Source organism: Penicillium pulvis (assembly GCF_028828015.1).
Source record: "Penicillium pulvis strain IBT 33274 chromosome Unknown contig_10_segment0_segment0, whole genome shotgun sequence".
Lineage (NCBI taxonomy): Eukaryota > Fungi > Ascomycota > Eurotiomycetes > Eurotiales > Aspergillaceae > Penicillium > Penicillium pulvis.
The window spans coordinates 1,946,676-1,970,020 of record NW_026643071.1 but is presented as its reverse complement, the minus strand read 5'-3'; the positions used below and the strand labels follow the sequence as shown (position 1 = coordinate 1,970,020).

General features: G+C 50.7%; 9 protein-coding genes across 9 annotated transcripts; 6 read left to right on the top strand and 3 right to left on the bottom strand.

Annotated features, from left to right (window-relative positions):
• The first annotated feature begins 293 nt into the window (after nt 1–293).
• On the top strand, nt 294–1,469 carry N7503_000763 (iron-sulfur cluster assembly scaffold protein). Its single transcript, XM_057060324.1, has 2 exons — nt 294–834; nt 903–1,469. Exons 1-2 carry the CDS (start codon nt 390–392, stop codon nt 1,055–1,057), a joined length of 600 nt encoding a protein of 199 aa, XP_056927247.1. The 5' UTR covers nt 294–389; the 3' UTR covers nt 1,058–1,469.
• Nucleotides 1,470–1,755: 286 nt separating this feature from the next.
• On the bottom strand, nt 1,756–3,821 carry N7503_000762 (ABC1 kinase family protein; the record flags this gene model as incomplete). The annotated part of the gene is made up of 4 exons (XM_057060323.1): nt 1,756–2,009; nt 2,073–2,645; nt 2,701–3,305; nt 3,391–3,821. The coding sequence occupies 4 exons, from the start codon at nt 3,819–3,821 to the stop codon at nt 1,756–1,758; spliced, it is 1,863 nt and encodes a 620-aa protein (XP_056927246.1).
• Nucleotides 3,822–4,608: 787 nt separating this feature from the next.
• Nucleotides 4,609–8,944, bottom strand: N7503_000761 (serine/threonine-protein kinase; the record flags this gene model as incomplete). The annotated part of the gene is made up of 7 exons (XM_057060322.1): nt 4,609–6,084; nt 6,143–7,810; nt 7,863–8,295; nt 8,352–8,416; nt 8,467–8,496; nt 8,557–8,691; nt 8,759–8,944. 7 exons carry the CDS (start codon nt 8,942–8,944, stop codon nt 4,609–4,611), a joined length of 3,993 nt encoding a protein of 1,330 aa, XP_056927245.1.
• A 703-nt stretch (nt 8,945–9,647) lies between these two features.
• On the bottom strand, nt 9,648–10,892 carry N7503_000760 (dihydrofolate synthase; the record flags this gene model as incomplete). The annotated part of the gene is made up of 1 exon (XM_057060321.1): nt 9,648–10,892. The coding sequence occupies one exon, from the start codon at nt 10,890–10,892 to the stop codon at nt 9,648–9,650; it is 1,245 nt and encodes a 414-aa protein (XP_056927244.1).
• A 307-nt stretch (nt 10,893–11,199) lies between these two features.
• On the top strand, nt 11,200–12,523 carry N7503_000759 (uncharacterized protein; the record flags this gene model as incomplete). The annotated part of the gene is made up of 2 exons (XM_057060320.1): nt 11,200–11,210; nt 11,296–12,523. The coding sequence occupies 2 exons, from the start codon at nt 11,200–11,202 to the stop codon at nt 12,521–12,523; spliced, it is 1,239 nt and encodes a 412-aa protein (XP_056927243.1).
• Nucleotides 12,524–13,326: 803 nt separating this feature from the next.
• N7503_000758 (kinase-related protein) lies at nt 13,327–14,400 on the top strand. The gene is made up of 2 exons (XM_057060319.1): nt 13,327–13,484; nt 13,621–14,400. The coding sequence occupies exons 1-2, from the start codon at nt 13,409–13,411 to the stop codon at nt 14,292–14,294; spliced, it is 750 nt and encodes a 249-aa protein (XP_056927242.1). The 5' UTR covers nt 13,327–13,408; the 3' UTR covers nt 14,295–14,400.
• Nucleotides 14,401–15,242: 842 nt separating this feature from the next.
• On the top strand, nt 15,243–15,870 carry N7503_000757 (putative GPI anchored cell wall protein; the record flags this gene model as incomplete). The annotated part of the gene is made up of 3 exons (XM_057060318.1): nt 15,243–15,337; nt 15,391–15,536; nt 15,608–15,870. 3 exons carry the CDS (start codon nt 15,243–15,245, stop codon nt 15,868–15,870), a joined length of 504 nt encoding a protein of 167 aa, XP_056927241.1.
• Nucleotides 15,871–17,123: 1,253 nt separating this feature from the next.
• Nucleotides 17,124–19,895, top strand: N7503_000756 (ribonucleotide-diphosphate reductase subunit RNR1; the record flags this gene model as incomplete). The annotated part of the gene is made up of 3 exons (XM_057060317.1): nt 17,124–17,142; nt 17,271–17,428; nt 17,493–19,895. The coding sequence occupies 3 exons, from the start codon at nt 17,124–17,126 to the stop codon at nt 19,893–19,895; spliced, it is 2,580 nt and encodes an 859-aa protein (XP_056927240.1).
• Nucleotides 19,896–22,166: 2,271 nt separating this feature from the next.
• On the top strand, nt 22,167–23,012 carry N7503_000755 (RlpA-like double-psi beta-barrel domain-containing protein; the record flags this gene model as incomplete). The annotated part of the gene is made up of 1 exon (XM_057060316.1): nt 22,167–23,012. The coding sequence occupies one exon, from the start codon at nt 22,167–22,169 to the stop codon at nt 23,010–23,012; it is 846 nt and encodes a 281-aa protein (XP_056927239.1).
• Nucleotides 23,013–23,345: the final 333 nt, after the last annotated feature.

Here is a 23,345-nt window from a genome sequence, read left to right as displayed (position 1 = left end):
CCGCGGACAACGTTAATGGCTGTCCGGCCAAGCTCGCCACTGACTTTTGAAAAATGATATCACCATGGTGGATTCTCACTGGATCAACCCTCGTTCATCACTTACTTTCAAAGTAACAGGTGGGTAGCTATATAGAATATTGTTCGTCGAGCAAAAAACGCCTTTTACGGGGAAGGCTTAGTCAACTCCGAAGTCCGGCGATTCGGATGTTCTAGAGTTCCCCATTAGGCCTAGCGCGACGCTGAATAAGAATCAGATTATTTAGCAATGAATTCATCATCCTCTTCTTCCATATCAGATCTGTTTTCGCCATCTACCCAACTCCATCCAAACCTCACCACATATCACCTTTGAATTAACCACACTCAACTACATATTACATACTCACAATGTTCAAGCGTCTGGTCACCGTCGCTCCCCGCGTCGGCGCTGCGGCGCCCCGTACTGTCGCACCCCTCTCGGCTCTGCAGTCCGTCCAGCCTATCCAGCGTCGTGTCGCTGTCCCTGCTCCTACCCAGCGAAGGGGATACCACGAGAAGGTCCTTGATCACTACAACAACCCCCGCAACGTCGGCTCCTTCAAGAAGGGCGACATGGACGTCGGTACCGGTCTCGTCGGTGCCCCCGCCTGTGGCGATGTCATGAAGCTCCAGATCCGTGTTAACAAGGATACCGGTCGCATTGATGATGTTGTTTTCAAGACCTTTGGCTGTGGTAGTGCTATCGCTTCATCAAGCTACCTTACCGAGCTTGTTCGCGGCATGTCCCTTGATGAGGCTGGCAAGATTAAGAACACTGATGTGGCGAAGGAGCTCTGCCTCCCTCCCGTTAAGCGTATGTTCCCTTCACCCCTTCCATTCATACGTCATTGGATTCGTTAGCTAATCTGCATATTTCATTAGTTCACTGCTCCATGCTTGCCGAGGATGCCATCAAGTCCGCCATTTCCGACTACTACACCAAGAACCCCAAGGCCAAGACCACCGATCTGTCCGGAACTGGCGCTGCCATTCCCGATGTGACTGCCACCGTTGGTAGCGCCGCTGCCGCCGTATAAATTGAATAATAAAGCGGAGGGATCCGGATCGGATTCCAGGGTTGAAATAGACCTCGGATCCAACGTTCATTTTTGTTCTTGTTCTGATTTTGGACTGAGATGTGATTACCCTAAGAGCGTTGTGAAACACAAGCACAATCCTTTGATCGAGCGATACCGGGTTCCGGATTCCGGAATAAGAATGGATGGAATGGTCGTCGAGACTGAGAATGTTTCGGTGATGGAAGTTTCAAACAAATACGCGTCATTTGTTTGCTGTACAGATTTTCTTTTTTACTTTCTTTGCATGTTTGAATCTTTTTTTTTCTCTTTTTTCTGTGGGGGCGCCTCGGTATCTGGGATCCTCGATCGATACTCTATTCTTCAAAAGCGATGGTGCCTTGATAGTTTCAATGAAACGATGAAAACAGAACTTATCTTACTTGTAATCAATGTAGAGGCTGACTTCTAGCAATGCATAAGCGATGCATAAGCTGCTCAATAGAAGATACAATACGGTCTATCTAGGTCTATCGACACATGTATCTATACAGACCGATGTATAAGGTCAGAAAAAAGAGAAGGGAAAGGGAAAAGAACAACGCCATCGCTAGATGCACAGAATGAAACATCCGTGCTCCTAGAGCGAACCCCAAAATCCAGAAAGGGATATCTATATACAATAAAATGACAGACAAGATCACGAAACCGGACCTTGTTTAAGACAACGCAGTTCGCAGACCAAGTCGGCTTTTCAAGCTCAGCGCAGTTTCATAAGCAGACAGTTTAACTTCGACACGCAGGAATCCCATCCAGGCGGAGAGATAGCTGAAGAAATTAGCAAAGATACCACCCGAATCGCGGATTGTCTCCATTTGTTCTTCGAAGACGGTGCGAGTAGCGTAGCGGGCTAAAATAAGGAATGTGCGCATCGGGCCCTGGCGTGTGTGTAGATTTTCATCGAGACTGCGAGCTGTGGGGTTGTTAGTAAATTGTATCAAATGTGATAATCATCAGAACAAGGGGGAAGCCATACTAAGGTCATTGGTCTTCAGGATAAGAAGGATAACTCGAGGGACCTGACTCAGCAATACGACCAACTGCTGCAACATGCCCTCACCCAGTGCACCGGAGATCTCCTTCTTCTCCTCGGCAGTACGCGAAGAGACGACATTCTGCTTCGTCAAGACGGAGTAGTCTCGGCCGGTGATAGCGCTAGCGAAGAGCGGGAACTGTTCGTCCGTGACGCCAGCTACTTTGTGAGCGAATTCGCGCATCCGGGGAACATCTGCGTCGATAACGGCTAGCCAAAGTTTGGCGTAATTGCGGCGTAGCTCGCGGGGGATGTTGCGGTACAGGCCGTGGTCGTACAGGATGATGTCGAAATTCGGGTGGCTGCGGTTGGGATTGAGACGAATGGCAACGTTACCACCGTGCGGATCGCAGTGGAGAGGAGCGTCGTCACCGAAGATCATTTCGTTGAAGATGTGGGCGAAGGCGGCGGAGACTTCGTCACGGTCGATATTGTTTACGTCGAGGAAGGCGACGTCGTCGGGACGGGCGCCGGCGATGTACTCCATGACAAGGATGCGCTTCTGGGACCACATGACTGGTGACATGTTAGTATTGGTGTGGTTCTGTCTGTTGATGTAGAGTTGATTTACCTTCGGGGATTACCAACGGAGCGTCGGAGTGCTTTTTAAAGTATTCGCTGGTTGCAGTGGCATTCTGAGCTTCCATACGGAAATCCAGTTCGATTGGCAGGGAAAGTTCCATCTCTCTAGATAACCACTCCAAGTCGTAGTCTGGGAAGAAGCGTTTAAGCATAGAAAAGGTGAATCGGTTCAGCGCAAGATCGAGAGGCACCCACTCAGCAAGAGCCGGGTGCTGGACCTTGACGGCGACCTTCTGACCGGTTTCTCTTAGGGTGGCAATGTGAACTTGAGCAAGCGAGGCAGCGCCAGTAGGAACCGGATCGAATGAGCTAAACAGCTCATCAATTGTCTGACCAGTATCCTGAATGAACATCTCCTGGATTGACTCGATAGAAGAGACCGGGCATTTGTCCTGAAGCGGGATGAAGGTTGTAGTCCATTCGAGTGGGAGGAGGTAACTCATGCTGCTAAGATGTTGGCCCAGCTTGATGAAAATAGATCCGTTCTTCTCAAGCACACGGAGCGTGCGCTCAGCGCATCGCTTGTGGCATGCACGGAGGTTGGCATCACTTTCTTCGGGTGTAGGGAACTCTTGCTTTAAGGTGACGCGGTAGCTGTAGTTTGAATGAATGTCAGGGAAAGTTGCTTTTTCGTAGATGCTGGCCGATAAACCTGCTAGTTCGCCCAGGGGGTACTCACTCATTGATACAGAGTGCCAATGTGCCGACCACACGACCACTCCGTCTTGCGGCTTGGTATCCATGCTTGATCTCATCAGAGTACACCACGGCGCCGGCACCGAGAACGCCCAAGGCAATTAAGTATCCAATCGCCTTCTTCGACCGGGGTGGCTTGACTTTCGGTCCACTGTTTTGTTGGCTGTTGGTCTCCGCGGTTAAGAGGGGCGAGGTTCTCGTGGCGAAACGTCTGGACAAGGCTGCGAACGGGATCGGTTCATATGATCGAGGATTCCATGATTGGGTGATCGATCTGGACGGCGACAGAGTCTTGCGCAACGAGTTCGCAAATAGATTCGATGAGGCGCTAACACTTGAGGCTTTTGATGTTTCTCGGGCTACCAGCGCGGGATTGGCCAGCGTCCGCAGCGGCAAGCGAATTGCGGCGCTCATTCCGACCATCTACCGTCCTTGGTGGCTGGAACAAGAGTCTGATGGTGGATCGCAGGTTTGCGCCTAGGTTATACCATACCTCTGTCTGGAATTGTATGACCAGGGAGATTTTTTGGGACGATTCTCGCCGCCAATCGGCTAGTCTCGCCCGATCCCGGGCCGTAGCACACGTGATTCCGAACCAACTGACGTCAATCATGAATTCCTTCACTACCCTCGTGAATGCTATAGTCCTGGTCACGATATACAGCATCATTAATATGATATTGCAAAAGCCATGCGGACTCCACGAGAGCTCATGTCCATATTCTGGCTTTTCATCTGTTGATCGATCCAGTGAATGAATTTAATATTGAGTGGATGGGCGACGCCTATCGACCTAATACTCTAGCAACGGCACCTTAAATATCACAAGTATGCGTTTCGTGCGCAGAAAGTATAAACGAATTCTAGACCTCGGGAGGAGCTATGTCCTATGCTGACGCAGTTTATTGCAGTCAAATTTCAAGATTGATAGATATATTGACCTCGTGTCCGGGTGGCAATGTATAGATCCTTGATATCAATAATTACGTCTGATTGAAAGTGTATGTAAAGTCTATGTGCAGCATCCAGTGCCATCATAGCGTAACAAGAAAAAAAGACGTTTTAACAAACAAACAATCCTAGAGCCCACCCTCGTCTCCGTTTTGTTGACGCCACTCTCTAAGATCAAATACAAAAGCAACATAATCATTGAAAATGACGTAGAACAACAAGTACAAGACATCAAGTATTACGGACCAAGTTATGTCCATTCAGAATCGGCAACCGTTGTCCGGCGGCGTCGAGGAATCACAGAAGGTCGTCGACTGAGGGAGCTGGGTGCTTTTCCTTCCTCATCTTGTAGGGTTTCAATGTAAGAAAGTCGATTGGACATTCCCCGTGGAATACGGGGTCGTGGTGCGGCTGCACTACCATTGGCTGCTGAGCCAAGGGCAGATGCGCTGCCATCTCGACTGCCAGGTCGTAGAGCAAGGGAAGAGCCGCTGAGGGCGTTGCGTGGATGGCGCGGGGTTTCACGGCCTTCAAATAATGCCCTTGACTGGCTTGTGCGGTTTGCTTGAGGAGTTGAAGGTGTGGAGCTAGAGAATGGGTTGGGTGGGGTTGTGGAAAGACTTTTCCTGCGGCTGACCGGTCTGCGCTTGCCAACAGCGAAGGCATCGCTCCTCTCATTGGACTGGATGAGTTTGCCTGCCATGTCTCGAACAAGAATAGCGGGGTCGTTCTCAAGCTCTCGAATGGCATCTAGCAGGCCGTAGGTAGCGAGCAGACCACCTTGCTGCTCACTTGAATCACAGATAGTGGATATGATACGCAAGATATTCAACCGAACGGCAGCCTTGTTGTGGTGAAGCTTTTGCCCCAGTCTTGTGAAAAGATCTGGCCGAGCAAAGGTTGATGCCACAGGGGGGCTCAAGCGAAGGAGTTTTTGTAAGGGGTCGAGGATATTCTCGAATGCGTTTGCCTTCGTCAGTGTCAAGCACCGCACGATGGCGTCGGCAAAATTCCTGTCTGGACGGGAGTCTAGCAGATGCTCCTCGACCTTGGCAGTCTCTTCTTGCAACCACGTGAAAATGGCATCTAACGCAGTCACTTGCCAATATGGATCCGCAAGTAGCGAGATGTAGAAGGCGAGACCCTTATTGCGCCACAACTCACGACGACCGACCTTGCCGGACTGCGCCATATCGCAAAGGATGGGCAAAGCAAACTCTTTCAAGGGCCTTTCGGTATTGACAATCTTCTGGAGCAGCGGCACAATACCATTAAGAGCAGCATCCTCTTGTCGAGACTTGTTCAGACGACACATGTTGTAGATGGTGTTGAGAATTTGGTTCGAAACCTCTCTGAAGTGGCCTCTCTTCATAGTAGACCGAAGTAACTCAGTGAGAACATCGATTGCATTGGAATTTTGAAGCGAGTCCAGGGTGGTCGAAAGCATGGAAAGGTTCTTGATGAACTTCAACATTGTGATTTGGTGGATAGGGGACATCCGTTTCAATTCTTTGAGAACCCTATGCAAAACTGTTCGCTCTGAAACCATCTCTTTGACATGATTCTCGGCCTGCGAGAAGATGAAGAAGATGTTGGCAATGCGGCCTTCAATAATCTCCGCGAGTTCACCTTCCTCGTCCAAAACACGGCTGAGGACAAGTGAAAGGGGATCTAGGACAGAGTTGCGCGACAGGATTCTGCAGAAGTCATTTTTTGGAGTTGAGCCCTGTGAGGAACTAGTCAGTCTCGAGTTCAAGGAAATCGCGTCGTCGTAGTGTAGTCACCTGTAATTCAAAGACGCTCCAAATTCCATTCACGCCAATCAATACCAGATCGCGTTCATCCTCATAGTCATCCTCCAAGAATTCAACCAAGACATTAAGGCCACCAGCGCTAACAAACATTTGGAGTGTAAGGGTTGATGTCTGATACATCTGTTGTACAAAAGCAGCAGCTTCCAGACGAATCTCCCGTGGATATTTTTTGGACGCAAACTCATTGATAATGGGAATGCCACCAACGAAGCATAAGTTCTCCTGGACCTCGTAGTCATTGTAGATTATGGCGTTGACAACACGGAGCAAGCAGATTACGATGTCTCGTCGGCGCGACGTGTCAAGGATCTCCAGAATCGGCAGCATTCCGTGTGCACTGATGATAATATTCTTGGTCTCTGGGAGGTCACAGAAATCAGTGAGAAGCTGCTCCGAGATGTCGGCAAGAACGTCTTCATCTTGAGAAGTCTTCAAAGAGCCGACTAGGCCCTCAACTTGATTCCTGAGGCGTGCATATTTGTCACGCGCGATGTTAGCCTCAAGATCCATCTCATCGAATCCCTCTTCCAATTGAGCGAATGGATCGTCGTCGTCATCTTGATCTCCTAGCCACGAGTTATTAGACAATTTCGAGTTGAGCATCAAAGTGCTACGATCCGAACTGTCATCAGTTTCCGCAGTATCCATGCCCACTTGTTCGGCTCCGAGGATGTCAGAGAAATCCTCATCGGTCTCATTTTCAGCGAATTTGTGAATCTCGATTGTAGAACGGTCACGTTTGACAGAAAGCTGCTTGCGTAATTGAGGATGTTGACCACTTCGGTCATCATCAAAGCCGTTATATCCGTTTTCATGTACCGGAGAAGCAGGATCCTCGTCTTCGATGATGAGACCAAGTTTCCGATCGAGAACATCCTCATTCGCCATTATCAGATCGGTATAATCCTCGACGGAATTTTCTTTGTAAAGATTAGCCGGACGAGCCCGCCTCATCGGTGGCACAGGATTCTGTGTCAAGATTGGGACATTTTGAAGAGCTGAGGCCGAAGGCTTGCTTGCTTGATGTCGAATGGGGCTCTGGTTTTTGGAAGGCTCAGCTGCCGAGGGCTTGGTTGGATATGGCCGTATTGTCTGTAGAGGGTCATTTTCCGATACAGACATCGATGCGTCTTCGAATTCATCAAAGCTATCATCGGGTCTCAACATTGTCCCGTCAAGCGACGCAAAGGCTTTGAGTCGTTCGGAGGAAAGCATTCCACCAAAATTATCATGAGGCCGAAGATGAGGTAGCTGTAATGCGCTAGGAGATATCGCGGTCGCAAAGTCATTGTCCCAATTATCATCCTCAGCAGACTCCGGGGATCGAAATCGATCAGTGGTTTTAATGGAAGTTGGAGATGGCAATGTGTCCACGAGGGAATTGCGCTGTGTAGACAGGGGCCCGACACCATGCTCAAACTTATTGCTCTTCCTCGAGGTACCTGCACCCGGAGATCGGAGTGCCTCATTCCACTCCTGGACACTTTTTACGGCCTCTTCGTACTCGGTAGATTTCTTTGGGACCACAGAATCTGACCGGCGCGCATTAACAATCCAAGGGTGTTTAAGTAGTTTTTTGGCTGAAACACGCAGATTGGGGTCTTTCTGGAAACATTGCATCAAAAAGTCTTTCACGGCCTGCATAATTGTTAGATTTGCACATATAATTTCGGTCTCAAGTAGAACATACTGGCGAAGCACCCTGGGGAAGTGGAGGATGGTCATCGTTGACGATGCGAAACAATGCCGGCATAGGTTGTAGGTTGTGATAAGGTGGTTTTCCCTCTAGAAGCTCGATGACTGTACATCCTAAACTCCAAATATCTGAGGCCGTAGTTGCTCCAGAGAGCTCGATGACTTCAGGCGCCATCCAGTATGGAGTGCCAACTACGCTCGATTCACTCGGGCCAGTCGTCCTGCTGGCAACACCGAAGTCCGCAAGTTTGACAAGACCCTCTTTGGTAGTTAAGATATTGGCGCCTTTGATATCCCGGTGAATTACACCTTGCTCATGCAGGTACAAGAGACCACCCAGCACTTGAGACATATACAAGCCAACCAAGTTCTCCGGAAAACGACCGAAGTTCTTTGCGATGGAGTGTAGTGAGCCATTCTCACAGTATCTAGAATCATCGTTAATATTTCGACTCCTCAGCAGTCTCCTTTTATGGGTACGTACTCGAGGATGATATTTAAAGTTTCAATAGACTTCACGAATCCATGGTACTTGACAATATTCGCATGCTGTTATCTTGTCAACACTAGTTCCTGGGTGAGAACGTGGGGAGTCTCACATCAAGGTTTTTCAGGAGGTCGATTTCCAGCTGAGACGACATGTGTTAGCAAATGTCCCAGCACAACGCGCAGTAGATAGATCGCTATACCATGATAACCCGCAACTCGCTCTTAGGGAGATCTGTCAGTTTGATTTGCTTCACCGCAACTGTCTCCCCAGTATTCCAGTTCAATGCACGGTAAACCGATCCAAAAGCGCCTTTGCCTAAGCAGTCGCCCAATTGCTGTAGAAAGCCACAGTCAGCATCTATCCAGCTCCATCATTCGGGGACGCATCTGATGGGTCCATACGTAGTCCTTGAGCTCTGCCACATCCTTAGCTGATGACTTCAAGACCTTCTCCTCCTTTGGTTTCTCATCTCGCTTGGTTGGGCTGGTGCTGATTCGTGTCAATCGCGGCTTAATCGGCGTGCCGGGGGTCCTAGAGGGGGTGAGGGGGCGCGGCCCCTCATTCCCTTCGCCGGAGCGAGATACCATGACAGCGCAGACCAGTATTCTTTGGGGCCCAGTACGAAGGATTCGATCCGATCGACAGTCTCAGGATGTGGTTTCAGGTTGACGGGGGTGGGGTGAAAGCTAAGGAAAAAGGCAGGAGCCGAGGGCAGCAGTCTCAGCGTTCATGTCCGCAGGTTCTAGAGAGTTCAAATTGTTAACTTGTCTGAATCAATCCGGTCGCGAACGATTGTGTTAGGGGTGAAGGGTGTTGTCCGTATGCAAGTGTTGGGGAGGGTCTCACCAAGCGACCATCACAGGAGGGAAGCTCTCCCGGGCAGGATAGGTGGACTTGGGGCCGATGCGCATTCAAAAGGACCGATATCAGATATAAAAATAACTCGAGTCTCCTCCAGACCAGAGCGACAGTGACCAGACCAAATAGCGGCGTTGGGAGCGTCGTGGTGTAAATTGGTGATTGTTTTGAACTTTCCTTCTCCACAGGCCGCTCGCCGCATCATGCAGCGGCTGTGCTCGTCTGCCCGCCGATCAGCCCTACGCCACTCTTCTACAAACCTGATTCCTTTCCAAGGTTGAAGCATAATTTATTGAAATTATCTCATCAATTAGAAGTGAAATATTCTTTGCATTGTCATTCTATGATTCGTACAAATATACATAGACACCTAGGTGGGTACCTACGCGCCGTTCCATGGATATATAGCGCCCAAACCAAAGACAGAGGGTATCATTTTTGTGCTTTCCGAAGCAATCGGTGCACATCAGAAATCAAGTACAAGCTGCCTGCAATAACAAGTGGTCCACCCTGAGCTACCTTGCTGGCCCATTTAAGCGCCGGGATGAGATCTCCTTCAAAACTGTCCACTTGACCAATCTCAGGGATAGAGCGGATGGTCGATGCCAGCTCCACTGCATTAGTGGGTGCCACCCAAGGCATCCCATCCACAGGTCCAAACTCAGTCGTTGCGACATTGTCTCCAGGGCGGATGATGGAGCGAAAAACTCCAGCCAAGTCTTTTCCACTTGAAGCTGCAACCACCCAAGTCACGCTTCCGGACTGGGGTCGGAGTTTGCGGTCAACGTACTTTCCCAGAACGTCGGCCGATTGGGGGTTATGGGCACCATCTAGGAGGGCAGGTTCTTCACGGCCAACCAAAGATTGTAGACTGATGGTTTCCAAGCGACCAGGCCACTTCACGTTGGCGAGATGCGGGAGCAGGGAAAAGGTGTCTGCTCCAGGGCGGATTGCAGGTAAAGCAAGGTGCAATGCTGTCACGGCACAGCACATGTTTTCTTGCTGGTGGCGCTCTAGATCCAGCTTTTGGAATAGCTGCGCAAGCGGTGGTAGCTGCTCCTCTGCCGTGTCCGGAGAGACAAATGTTGCATCGATGCCGAGCTCTTCAATGCGGGCTGACAAGGCCCCCAGCACGGCTGCCTCGTTGGTATTATCAACGACGCAAGGCACTCCCGATTTAAGGATGCCGGCCTTTTCTTGGGCAATCTCCTCAATCGTCGAGCCCAGAAATGCTTGGTGGTCCATTCCGATCTTAGCAATGACCGACACCAGCACATTGCCCAGTATATTTGTAGCATCTAGGCGTCCGCCCATGCCCACCTCGACAACGCCCACTTCAACTCGCTCATGATTGAATATCTCAAAGGCTGTTGCTGTCAAGAGCTCGAATTCGGACGCTCCAATCCCCAATGTTTGGTCTCGTTGTTTAACCTGGTCTTCGATCTGTCGAAAGAGGGATTCCTGGACGACTCGTTCGTCGATTGTAATACAGTCCCACCGGTCGATCAGGTGCGGGGAGGTAAAGCGGCCACACCGAACGCCATCAGTTGAGAGCAGGTGGGAGAGATAGGAGCTGATCGAGCCTTTGCCGTTCGTCCCCGCAATGTGGATGGCCTTCCATGTGAGCGGGGTCTGTTGGAGAAGACGCGAAACGCGACTCAGTCCTAACTCAATCATTCCTCCGGGATATGGTGGTAATTAAATCAGATCAATTATCATGATCTAGCGAAAAAGAGCTCACGGCGTCATGGTCCTCCGCAATGGCAGCCGTTTAATCACAAACTCCGCATCAAAAGCGGAGACCATAAATAAAAAGATAGGGCCACGTGACAATCCAGCCATCCGGCAGAAAAACGCAATCTTCCCCCTTCCGATCGGGATCCATCCCAATCTCCACTACAGCCTTGTTTCCGGGGTCGCGTCACATCGTGTTTTCAAAAGTTTCATTTTATTAATTCACTGTCGTTCGTTCAAACATTCCAAAATGGGTATCCCGTAAGTCAATCTCCTAGCTCCTCCTGGACGCTATCGCACGTTCCACCTCGCCACCTTGTCGCCGCGTTAACTGACATGATTACAGGCTGTGGCGCGAGCCGACAGAGTCAGATGCTTTCAAGTCTGCCGTGGAAAAAGATTCTTCTGCATCTGCACGATCTGCGATCCGTCGTCAAGCAACGATCCGACGTCCATCGCGCCATAGCGCTCGCGCGCGTGGTGCCGGCGTCCTATCTTCGTTTCATTCCCAAATCCTCGATGAGATCCAGCGCGGTATGGGTGAGCCCCAGATTGGGGTACGCTCTCCTGTTCTGAACTTGGGTATTAGTGAGGATGGATTAGATCTTGATACCAGTCGTCGCGAAGCTTTAGGCCGAAACGCCGCGCGCCCACCACCGAGCACGAGCCTTCCCCCAGACCATTTGGCCCGGTGGAGAAGCGCCCGGGATCGAGCTTTATTGCAAAACCTCCTCAGTCGCACTGATTCCCAACCACAAACTGGCGAGCGCCGTGCGAGCCCTTCTCTGACCCCAAACTTTGCTCCCGCCGCTGCCTACCGTACCGGTATCTCGCCCCGCCCGTTGGATGGTCCTCATCTTCCCACACCCCCTCCTCTCCGCCGTACCGATAGTCGTAATCATGATCCGCCATCCTATAACCCCGCCGAATTTCTGTCAATGGACGGTATCGTCGGGCCCGCGCGAAGAAGACCCCATCGGGACCCTATTATGGATGGGCTTGGTGATCGGCAGCGAAGCGTGAGCCCAGACGACCGCGAATCGAACGCCGCATGGGAAACTCTGCTTTCTACACTTACTCCAGATTCCCATCTTCCATCCACTAGCACATCGTTTTCTTCGGCCACTGCTCCTACCACGGACACCTCTTCTCGACACTCTGCTCGCCAATCTCGAAGACTGCCTCCGCCCCCTGTCCACACAGCCCTAGACCCATACCCGGATCAGCTTCACCCTTGTGACCTGAGCTCGTCAGAAGACGAGGATACACCTGTCAATTACAATTCCTCCGGACCCATCCTTTTTGGCGCGTCAGGTCTCCCGCTTCCACTCTATCGGGGGGCTGGTCTTTCTTCGACGATGAGCAACCACCCTCCCATTCCTACCATTTCTTTCTCTTTCGACTCCTCTAGCGATACGGATCTCCAGCAAATGCAGGCCATTCTGGACCGACTTGCCCGTCGCGAGGATATTCCGGACGACTGGTGGGCGGGTGCTGGCCTGTCGCGCAACATGGGCCGTGGCCTCAGTACCGGCACCAACGCTCATGCCAATGGCAACGAAGGTACCGATTAATCAATTGACCCGTACATTACATATTGCATGTGACAAGTATCTATTATGATGATGTCGTTTCCCGGTGTTTCCTTGGTGTTTTCTCTAGGTGTTTTCCTTTGGACCGGCTCATACCTCTGTGAGGCTTCTTTTCTAGGACAGGATGTGTTTTATCATGGCGCAAGAATATGCCTGGCAGCTCCGCTGGTTCATGACGACCCTTGCCATGACTTGATTGACTGTGCTTTGAGCCTGTCGAAGCTGCACAGGCAATTTGTTTTCTTTTTTTTTTTTTTTCTCGGCATTGACCCGAGTCATTTACCTGAATACCACTTCATCATGCATCCCTATTTGATGGTGTTCCTCGATTGTGGTCCTTTTTTTTATCCAATAAAGGCGCACGGCCACATAATGCAGCCCTAGAAGTAAATCGTGCATGATGTCATCAGCACTTTAAAAAGACTAGTGAGATATCAGATCTACATTGCATTCATATTTCGGATCTTGTTTTTTTAGTATGCCATTCCCAACAAAAATGTCGAATTAATTGCGGTCTATTGTGGACCAATGATTTGTGACGTAAGTCTGTTAGGCCTCGGAGCACAGCAGTCCCCACCGGCTCAGTCATAGACAGCCCCGCCAATTCGTTATCGCGGGATTGTGTAGGATTCTCAGCGACGACTAACCCACCTCATACTCCGTACATATTAACGCCTTTCCGTCCTCCACTCATTTCAAAACAACTACTCCCACGATCTCTGTCTTATTTGAAGGAATTGCTACAAAGCGTGATCAGTTACAAGCATCCATCTCAACAGCACGCGACACGACACGAAGTCGCCTGAAGATTGCGCGCCTAGCACACACAAGCATTCACCGGGACCTTGCTATATCCGACGTTCATTTATGATATATACACTTGATTTGCAATCCCATTGCATCATGAATCCACAGGTGGAGCACCTAGTCAAGAAGACCTGGGGTAAGTGGACTGCCCGTCACCAAGTCAACCCCTGTTAGCACCAGACTAGCGCGAGGTCCCATTCGATTCGTCACAGAACTAGATCTCGAATGAAAGCCTCATCATCTCATCCTCAATTTGCTAACAATCCTCTCAGCAAAGTTCCGCTCAACCCCCGATGATGCCCGCTTAATGATCGCCGTCAGTGGCATCCCAGGCTCCGGCAAGACAGCCCTCGCCAACATGATGACGCAACAAATCAACAAGATCTATGCCTCAGAAAACCCCAGTTCAACGCCAATCGCTACCGCAGTGCCAATGGACGGATACCACCTCACCCGAGCCCAGCTATCCGCAATGTCAGACCCGGACCACGCATTCGCGCGCCGGGGTGCAGCATTCACTTTTGACGGAGAGAAATTTCTAGAGCTTGTTCAGGCTCTACGGGAACCGCTGACATTGTCTTCGACGGCCCTGTACGCTCCCAGCTTTGATCATGCAATTAAGGATCCTGTCGATGATGATATTGCTATCCCGGCGTCTTGTCGGGTAATTTTCTTTGAAGGAAATTATTTAAGTCTAAATAAGGGGCCATGGGATCTGGCGGCTGGACTGATGGATGAGTTGTGGTTTGTGGATGTTGATTTTGAGGTTGCGAGAACTAGGCTCGTTAAGAGGCATGTTAAGGCGGGGATTGCGAAGGACGAGGAGGCGGCTGATAAGAGGGTCAGGGAGAATGATTTGGTCAATGGGAAAGAGATTGTGGATTGTAGGCTACCGATCCAGGAGATGGTTTCGAGTATCTATGATCCCACGTGGGAGAAGTCATAGTCTTTGCGCAGATGATGGAGTGAAGATTGCAGAGCATTGTGTCGGTATGATAGAATAATGCTGCATAGAGTGATACCTAGGTACTAATGTGACTCCCGAGATTGGCGCATGATTTACATGATTTTCATTGTTCTTATCGATGTCTGGGTCACTCAAAGAACGTAGGTCATGGCTACATACTCCGGCTATGTATCAGCACATTCCATTTCACACGTGGGCGCCAGTCTGATATAAGATCAATAATGACACCATTGACGTAGTCGAAGAAAGGCTACCAGAGAAGAATTGAGCACTTCGAACTTAAAAATAGACTGTTCCCAAGACATTGGCTTATCCCTTCTGGGATCGGAGGGTGAGACATTGACGACACCACTCAGGTTAGAGATAATCTGTATCAATTCAAGACAATAGGAAAGAAAAGATAAACAAGAAGAGTCTATCATTGCAATATGCACCCTGCACAATGTATAAGAACGATGCATTTTGATCTGTTTGCTGTGAAGAAGCTGACTGGGGCCAAGGGTCCTCGGTCCCTGACGCTAGTCGATTCTAGGTATAGTGGTGCTCGGCCGTGGGGGAGGAAGTGTACACTAGTACTGGTATTACGGTATCAAACATGTGCCTTCGCTGCAATAATGCGGAAAACAAGTACTTTATCAGGGTTAATTACATTACCATACAACAGGGACCGTCAATCAACTTCCCAGTAGAGCGGGACGAAACTGCAGCAGCACGGGTCACTCAGACCCTGATTATTCCCAATCTCCTTTCCGCTTCGAGATCCGCTTTTATCTCTCCTTCGTCACTCTTTGTCCTCGACTTACACTCATTTCTACAGTCGCTCTTTTGCTACCCACAGTCTTTACTACCCTTCGATTCGCTGCGCGATATCTCCATCCAACCAACTCTCCCTTACAATTTAAATTTGTGACTTTATTCCCCTGCATCATGCTGTTCAAGTCTACTCTCGTCTTGGCCTTTGTGGCCCTCGCCAACATCGTTTCCGCTACCCAGACTCCTGCCTGTGTCATTTCTACTATTGGGTAAGATACCAGTAGTGGCATACCTTCGATGACAAGATACTGACCATCCGCAGCGATAACACGAGCAACCCCGACGATCTTGCGACTATCTGCAGCTCCAAGACTATCCAGTCGAAACTCTCCGACAACTGCGGTTCCAAGGCCGAGTCTGCCCTGACCTTCTTCGCCAACATCTGCAAGAGCAATGGCCACAGCGTTGGTAAGGACCCCTAAGAAATCTGATTGGCCGGTGTTTATATCTAGGACCCTTATACTCATGTTGATATACAGTAATCGCCTCCACTGCCACCGCTTCTGGTACCACTGCTACCGGTACTGGCGCCACTGCTACCGCCTCTGGTTTCACCACTGCTGTCTCTACATCTGGCTCTAAGACTACTGGCACTTCGACCTCTAAGGCTAGCTCGAGCTCTGCGTCCGGCAGCGCTTCGGCCTTCCCTTCGCCTTCCACTGCTGGCGCTGCGGGCGGTCAACACCTCTCTAGCACCGCTTTCGCTGCCGCGGTGTTCTTCGGTGCTGCTGCACTTCTGTGAGACTTCACAATAGTGACAGGTTGATCGCTTCTGCGGTGTGACCCTTTCGGATGTATTGATAGATAAATTGGCTTGGATATGCTGTGTTCGATCTGATCTCAGGTACCACGTACTTCTCGGAAAGGGGCGATTTCGAACACATTGATGACTTGCTTGCCTATGTGACTTTGTATCGACTTTCCACACCGCTTGTCATGTTAGAAAGGCTAATTCAAATGCTTTTGGTGTTTTAATCCAAATTTTACCCCTTCATTGGTTATTCGCCCGGAAAACGTCTTCGGCTGCAAAGTCGAGTGCTGTAAGGAGGTTGATAGTAAAGGTCGGTGTGTATCCATGCCCATACTGTCACGGCAACTTGTGGATCAACAATGCGGGGGACCAGTAGATGCGCATTGTAGCCTAATGATATCGGAGTGTTGCCTGAGCCCGGAATGCTAGACTCCGCTCGGTCACCGCAATGCCGATGCCATGCGCGACAACCTTCCGAGCATCGGACGGAGCCCAGACACGTAAACACGTGACCATCACGATCCATAACTCGGGTTTCCTAAATGGACCACTTCTTTCCTATAATAGGTTAGCGTGGTAAATGCAGTACATGAAAACTTACATTCCTAATCTACAACTAAACTTTCTATAGGCTCTTGAAGGCATTTCTCGGGTGTCAAGAGGTCAATTCAACCAGAGACGCTTCGGAATGAGCTATGCATATGATTGGATCACTGCTCAAGGCTGCACGACCGAGGTTTGGGAAGTTATAAGGTAGATTCTGCTGCCGATAAGTAGATCACTATGAGAATCCCCCTAACTTGATCATATGTAGTCTAATTGGAATGTGAAAAGTCTGTATGGAGTTAGCACAGCTTAATCCCGGGATCTTCATCATCTTACAGTATTCCAACCAAGTATATGCCAGAATAACCTCTCGCTATCCCTATCTTCAACCCCGCTGAAACATACGGTGTACGAAGCTTACCAATCCAAACTCTTTGCCCCACATAATAATTACTCAGAAGCTGCTGCTAGGAGACGCCATGCGCGAAAAAACGCGTCTGCCCTGGCGACATCAAATATCCTCCCCCTCTGGTCCATCTTTCTTTCTTCCCATCTCCCCCTCTACTCCTAATCCCCTCCAAAACACTCCTCCTCCCCCCCCCAATCTCTAATATTCTCTGTTGCTTGCACATCTTCAATAATACCCACTGTGCTTTATTCTTCTTCTTTTGCAACCCCCTTTCACTCATCCCGCCAAAATGTTCGTCTACAAGAGAGGTACGTGCAATCACCGAAGATGAAGCTTTTTGCCTCGAGACGCGGGGCAGATCATCCCCATTGCATATGGGACTGACACCCAGTCTTGCCACCGACGTCAAACACAGACACTGACTGAATTCTCATAGATGGACGTAAGGAACGCGTGCAGTTCGATAAGATCACTGCCCGTGTTTCGAGACTGTGTTACGGCCTCGACCCCGAGCATGTCGATGCTGCTGCTATCACCCAAAAAGTTATCTCTGGTGTCTACCAGGGTGTGAACACCATTGAGCTGGACAACTTGGTATGACCCCACTGCTGTTGCTGCCCCTAAAGGAAATTTTCTCTTACTGATTGCTTTTGTTCAGGCTGCCGAGACCGCGGCGTACATGACCGTCACACATCCCGACTATGCCATCCTGGCCGCTCGTATTGCCGTTTCCAACCTCCACAAGCAGACCAAGAAGCAGTTCTCCATGGCCATCTCAGATCTCTACCACTATGTCAACCCCAAGAACAACAAGCCCGCCCCCATGATTTCCAAAGAGACTTATGAGATTGTCATGAAGCATGCCGATGAGCTCAACTCTGCTATTGTCTACGACCGTGACTTCAACTACAACTACTTCGGTTTCAAGACTCTGGAGCGTTCATATCTGCTGCGGGTCGATGGCAAGGTTGCTGAGCGTCCTCAACACCTGTTGATGCGTGTCTCCGTGGGTATCCACGGTGAGGATATCGAGAAGGCTATTGAGACCTACCACTTGATGTCCCAGAAGTACTTCACCCACGCTTCTCCCACCCTCTTCAACGCCGGTACCCCACAGCCCCAGTTGGCTTCTTGCTTCCTGGTCGATATAAGCGGTGACAGCATTGAGGGTATCTACGACACCCTGAAGACCTGTGCCATGATCTCCAAGACCGCTGGTGGTATCGGTCTTAACGTTCACCGTATCCGTGCTACTGGTTCCTACATTGCTGGCACTAACGGTTCCTCCAATGGTATCGTTCCTATGCTCCGGGTGTTCAACAACACCGCTCGCTACGTCGACCAGGGTGGTAACAAGCGCCCTGGTGCCTTCGCCATCTACCTCGAGCCCTGGCACGCCGATGTCTTCGAGTTCTTGGACCTGCGCAAGAACCACGGCAAGGAGGAGGTTCGTGCTCGTGACCTTTTCTACGCTCTGTGGACCCCAGATCTGTTCATGAAGCGTGTTGAGTCCAACGGTGACTGGACTCTGTTCTGCCCCAACGAGGCCCCTGGTCTCGCTGATGTCTACGGTGACGAATTCGATGCTCTTTACGAGAAGTATGAGCGCGAGGGCCGTGGTCGCCAGACCATGAAGGCCCAAAAGCTGTGGTACGCCATTCTTGAGGCTCAGACTGAGACCGGTAACCCCTTCATGCTCTACAAGGATGCTTGCAACAAGAAGAGCAACCAGAAGAACCTGGGTACCATCCGCAGCTCCAACCTATGCACTGAGATCATCGAATACAGCGCACCCGATGAGGTCGCTGTCTGCAACTTGGCTTCTCTGGCTCTGCCCACCTTTGTTGATGCCGCTCGTGGCGAATACGACTTCGGCAAACTGCACGAGGTCGTCCAGGTCCTGGTCCGCAACCTGAACAAGATCATTGACATCAACTACTACCCCGTTCCCGAGGCTAAGAAGAGCAACTTCCGTCACCGTCCCATCGCTCTTGGTGTCAACGGTCTGGCTGATGCTTTCCTTGCCCTGCGTTTGCCCTTCGACTCTCCTGAGGCCAAGCAGCTGAACATCCAGATCTTCGAGACCATCTACCACGGTGCTCTGACTGCCTCTGCTGAGATCGCCAAGAAGCTCGGTCCCTACGAGACCTACCCCGGCTCTCCTGTCTCGCAGGGTATCCTGCAGTACGACATGTGGGACCGTACCCCCACTGATCTCTGGGACTGGGCTTCCCTGAAGGCCACCATCGCTGAGACTGGTGTTCGGAACAGTCTGCTGGTTGCTCCTATGCCTACTGCCAGTACCAGTCAGATCCTGGGCTTCAACGAGTGCTTCGAGCCCTACACTTCCAACATTTACTCTCGCCGTGTCTTGGCTGGTGAGTTCCAGGTTGTCAACCCCTGGCTCCTGAAGGATCTGGTCGACCTTGGCCTGTGGTCCGACAACATGAAGAACCGTATTATCGCCGATGGTGGTTCCGTCCAGAACATCCCCAATATCCCCGCCGACATCAAGGCTCTTTACAAGACCGTGTGGGAGATCTCCCAGCGTAACATCCTGCAGATGGCCGCCGACCGTGGTGCTTTCATCGATCAGTCCCAGTCTCTCAACATCCACATGAAGGAGCCTACCATGGGCAAGATCACCAGCATGCACTTCGCTGGCTGGAAGATGGGTCTCAAGACCGGCATGTACTACCTGCGTACCATGGCCGCTTCCGCCCCCATCCAGTTCACCGTTGACCAGGAGGCGCTGAAGGTTGAGGACACCAACATTGCCCGCTCTAAGAAGCGTGTCGGTGGTACTGTCTCCTCTTACTCCGCTGTGCCTCGTGCTAGCGGCCCTGAGGCCGTCAGCGCTCCTCGCCAGGAGAGCCCCCGCACTGTTGTTCCTGAGCCCGTTGTTGCTGCTCCTGCACCCGTCGAGGCTGTTCCCGCCAATGAGGCTGCCCCTGTTGAGGAGGCCGCGGAGACTGATGGCCCCCAGGGCGACATCTTCTCCGACGCTGTTCTCCAGTGCAGCATCGAGAACAAAGAGGCTTGCCTCATGTGCCAGGGCTAAACTACCCTCCCATGATGTAATGTTCTTGTTTTCTCTGATTTCCCATGCAACGCCACACCGTGTGTGATTTATGTACCTATATGATGAGTCTGATGGTTTTTTTTCCTTTTGTCTTTGGAGGTTTTCTCTGGCGTTTCTAGTCTGTTTCTTTCATATTTACGTTCTTCATTCAATGACGTCCTATCTTTATCACATGCCAGTATTCGCCGTAGATTCAGTTCGTTCACTACGTACTGTATTCGAATCTGTAACGGGTCCTTCGCCTTCGCCTCCACCAGAGCGACCAGCCTCGGAAATTCTCCGAACAAGCCGGCTCAACGGATAGCCATTCCAATTCCGGCGATGACATATTACCTTGAAAAGTCAAAGAAGAAGAAAAGAATGGATCGAAGGGTTCTTTCCCACCCGAACCATAGAACGGATAAACGTGAAACGACCCACAAAATTGGAATCGGTCCACGGGTTCCTGATGCAACATCGGTTTTCAAGGAACGAACTCCAACTGAATGTACCTGTTTGCGCTTTTATCCATGCTGAGACTCGGGCACACTACGGAAATAGTAAGATCTCAAAGAACTCATACTTCTCAAAGTCATTGGATTGAAAGTAGGTATTCGCAATCACATCTGAAACCGAAACGACCGGGATTCGATTTGACGCCACGAGTTCGGCTCGTTCATATCACATCACACATCGCACATGGCAAGAACGTGGATTGGAGAAAATGAAGTCGCCATTGACCGTCAGATATAATACACCTCCACTCTACGTTCCTTGAATCAACCGATCGAACACAATGAACTATTTTGCACAGAAAAGCACTCCTCTATTCTAGCCCAGCCTACAGTACATACAACCATCAAATTTTTATTCCCGCACAGATACTCAGTAATTGCCGGTTGACAGACCATGGTCCTGCCTCTCATTCTGGGGTGATCGTCGGCAGAGTGGAGTAACGGCGACTGGTCAGAAAAACCAAACCGGACCAAGCGAGAAAAAACTGCTAAGCGGATGCCCACCAGTCACCGTTACCGACGGGGCCGTAAGGCGACCAGCACGTCATTTATTGGCTGACAGGGACCCCAGTTCGGTCTAGAATTCTATGGAGATCGGAATCGTTTCACATCACCGATCTGGGAACCTATTGTAATGCCAGGACGGATTCCAAGGCTTGTTAGTGTACCCGCTACTTGACGTGGGTAGGGCGGGATGATGTCGGAGTCACGACTGCAGTTATGTTAGAGATACAATGTTGCATGGTACAAGTACTGACCAATGGCTCTGTTAATTAGTCCGTAGTCCGTACTCCGGAGACGCATCAGTCAACCTGTAGGCTGGAGGGTTGGATCGATCCTGCGGTTTCAGGGTACTTGGAGGGGTTCATGGCGTAAGCCACACTTGTGAGGCCCCACTGGAATTAGTGATGGTGATGAGAAGCGAGTTCAGGTGGAATGAACGGGGATTTGAAGTTGCGTATGAGTGTACAGGTCCCTGTTGTGTAGGGTGTGCGTTGGGCGTTATTCGTGGCCCAGTCAGATTGTTCAGCTGGACGGAGTACATACTGAAATATCGCCGTGTCTCATCGCGTCCAATTGGATGATGGCGGAGAGACCCGCTGTTTGTACAGCCAATACGACCTGTCAGGGGCATGAGTCGTAGGGTGGAGAACGAAGCTGGGCCTTTTTGTGTCTGGTCTTTCTGGTAAACTTTCCTAAAGACGGTTCAAAATCCAGAGCCAGAGCCAAGAGCCGAATCCCCATCTTTCAAAGTCAGGAACCAAGTGGGGGAACTTTGTAATTGGTGTTGGGCTGGATCGGCTCATTCAGCCGCCCGGACCCATAAGTGGTTTAGGGTCAGGAGAAAAAACGGTGGCACAGATCACACCCCTGTTGGCGCAACTCAATGCCAATCAGGTACCGGTATGTGAGCTCCGTGGTATCCGGTACCTGTGAGCAGTAAATCCTGGTGGGTGAATTTTGGGGGTGAATTTGGGTCTGAAAATCCAGGGGAATTGTGGCTTGAGTCCGATCCATGGGAAAGTTGGAAAGTGGGTCGAGGGTTTAGATTTCCACTGATGACTGTACTGTATAACGAGGGTTTTATTAAAGCCTTTTGCCTTCCTTCCACTTTCTCTTTCTCCAACTCGCCATTCCTTTGCGATTCGTCTCGATTTCCTCACTCTCGTTCTTTTGAGTGATTCAACTGCTGTGCAGTCTTCAGTCCTTTTTAAACCTTCTTTCAAGAATCTTCATTCCTTCCAAATTCGCCAACATGGCCCCGATCTCTAAGACTCTTGCCCTTGCTGGCGCTCTCTTTGCTATGGCTGGTGTCGCTGCTCCTATCGAGAAGCGCGCTGTTGTGTGGGAAACTGTCACCGACATTGTCTGGACCACTGTCGATATCACCACCACCGTCTACCCCCAGGAGTTCGTCGCTACCGCGACTGTGGTCCCAGTGACCACCTCCGCCGCTGCCGAGACTGCTCCCACCGAGAAGTCTAAGCCCGAGGAATACCGCCAGGCTCACACTACCTCGACCAGCACCAGCTCTACTGTCACTCCGGCTCCTGCTCCCGAGACTACCGAGCAGCCTACCACTGTCGCTGCCGCTGTCGTCGAGCCCACTACTTCTGCTGCTCCCGTTGTCGAGGCCACTACTTCTGCCGCTGCCGTTGTTGAGCCCACTACCTCTGCTGCCCCCGTTGTTGAGGCTACCACTTCCGCTGAGCCTACTTCGACCTCCACTGCTGCTGCTGTCGCTACCTCTGCCTCCACCAGCTCCTCCGACTACAGCGGCTCCTGCTCCGAGAGCTCCCCCTGCACCGGACAGATGACCTACTACGACACTGCCACCTCTGCCAGCAACCCTAGCTCCTGTGGCACCACCAACGATGGTCTGACCGAGCTGGTTCTCGCCCTGCCTGTCGGCATCATGACTGACTCCGACTGTGGTAAGACTGTTACCATCAGCTACGGCGGTGTCACCAAGACCGGTACCGTTGTCGACAAGTGCATGGGCTGTGACGACACCTCCGTCGATCTGTCGCGCGCCTTCTTCGAGGCCTTCGACTCCCTGTCAGCTGGTCGTATCTCCGGCGCTACCTGGTACATCAACTAAACGAAAAAAAACCTTACGAACGCGTAGATCGCGGGCGTGGGAATGGGAAATCTCTGGTAGATTTCAATATGTCACATCTCTCCCCTGGTCTCGATGATCATTTTACCCATTTCTTTCCCATCTGCCGTTGCACCTCAGACAGTCATCTTTCCTTTGATCTGTCTCGGTGAAATAACAGACTGGGCCCTTTTTTCTCTTCTTTCCAACACTCCCTTATGGAACTTCATTTGAAATGCGCCCCTAGTGGGCTGCTTTCATCACCTTTTTTGATTCATGTTGATAGACTTCTTCTTCTTCCGAGCCTGCGTGACAATATTACCTACCAGTGATCTG

Bases quoted from the DNA above. Each gene is read 5' to 3' on its own strand.
- N7503_000763 (XM_057060324.1), top strand. From the start codon at position 390: ATGTTCAAGCGTCTGGTCACCGTCGCTCCCCGCGTCGGCGCTGCGGCG. The intron at 835-902 runs GTATGTTCCCTT...ATATTTCATTAG, and splicing joins CTGCCTCCCTCCCGTTAAGC to TTCACTGCTCCATGCTTGCC.
- N7503_000758 (XM_057060319.1), top strand. From the start codon at position 13,409: ATGATATATACACTTGATTTGCAATCCCATTGCATCATGAATCCACAG. The intron at 13,485-13,620 runs GTAAGTGGACTG...CAATCCTCTCAG, and splicing joins CCTAGTCAAGAAGACCTGGG to CAAAGTTCCGCTCAACCCCC.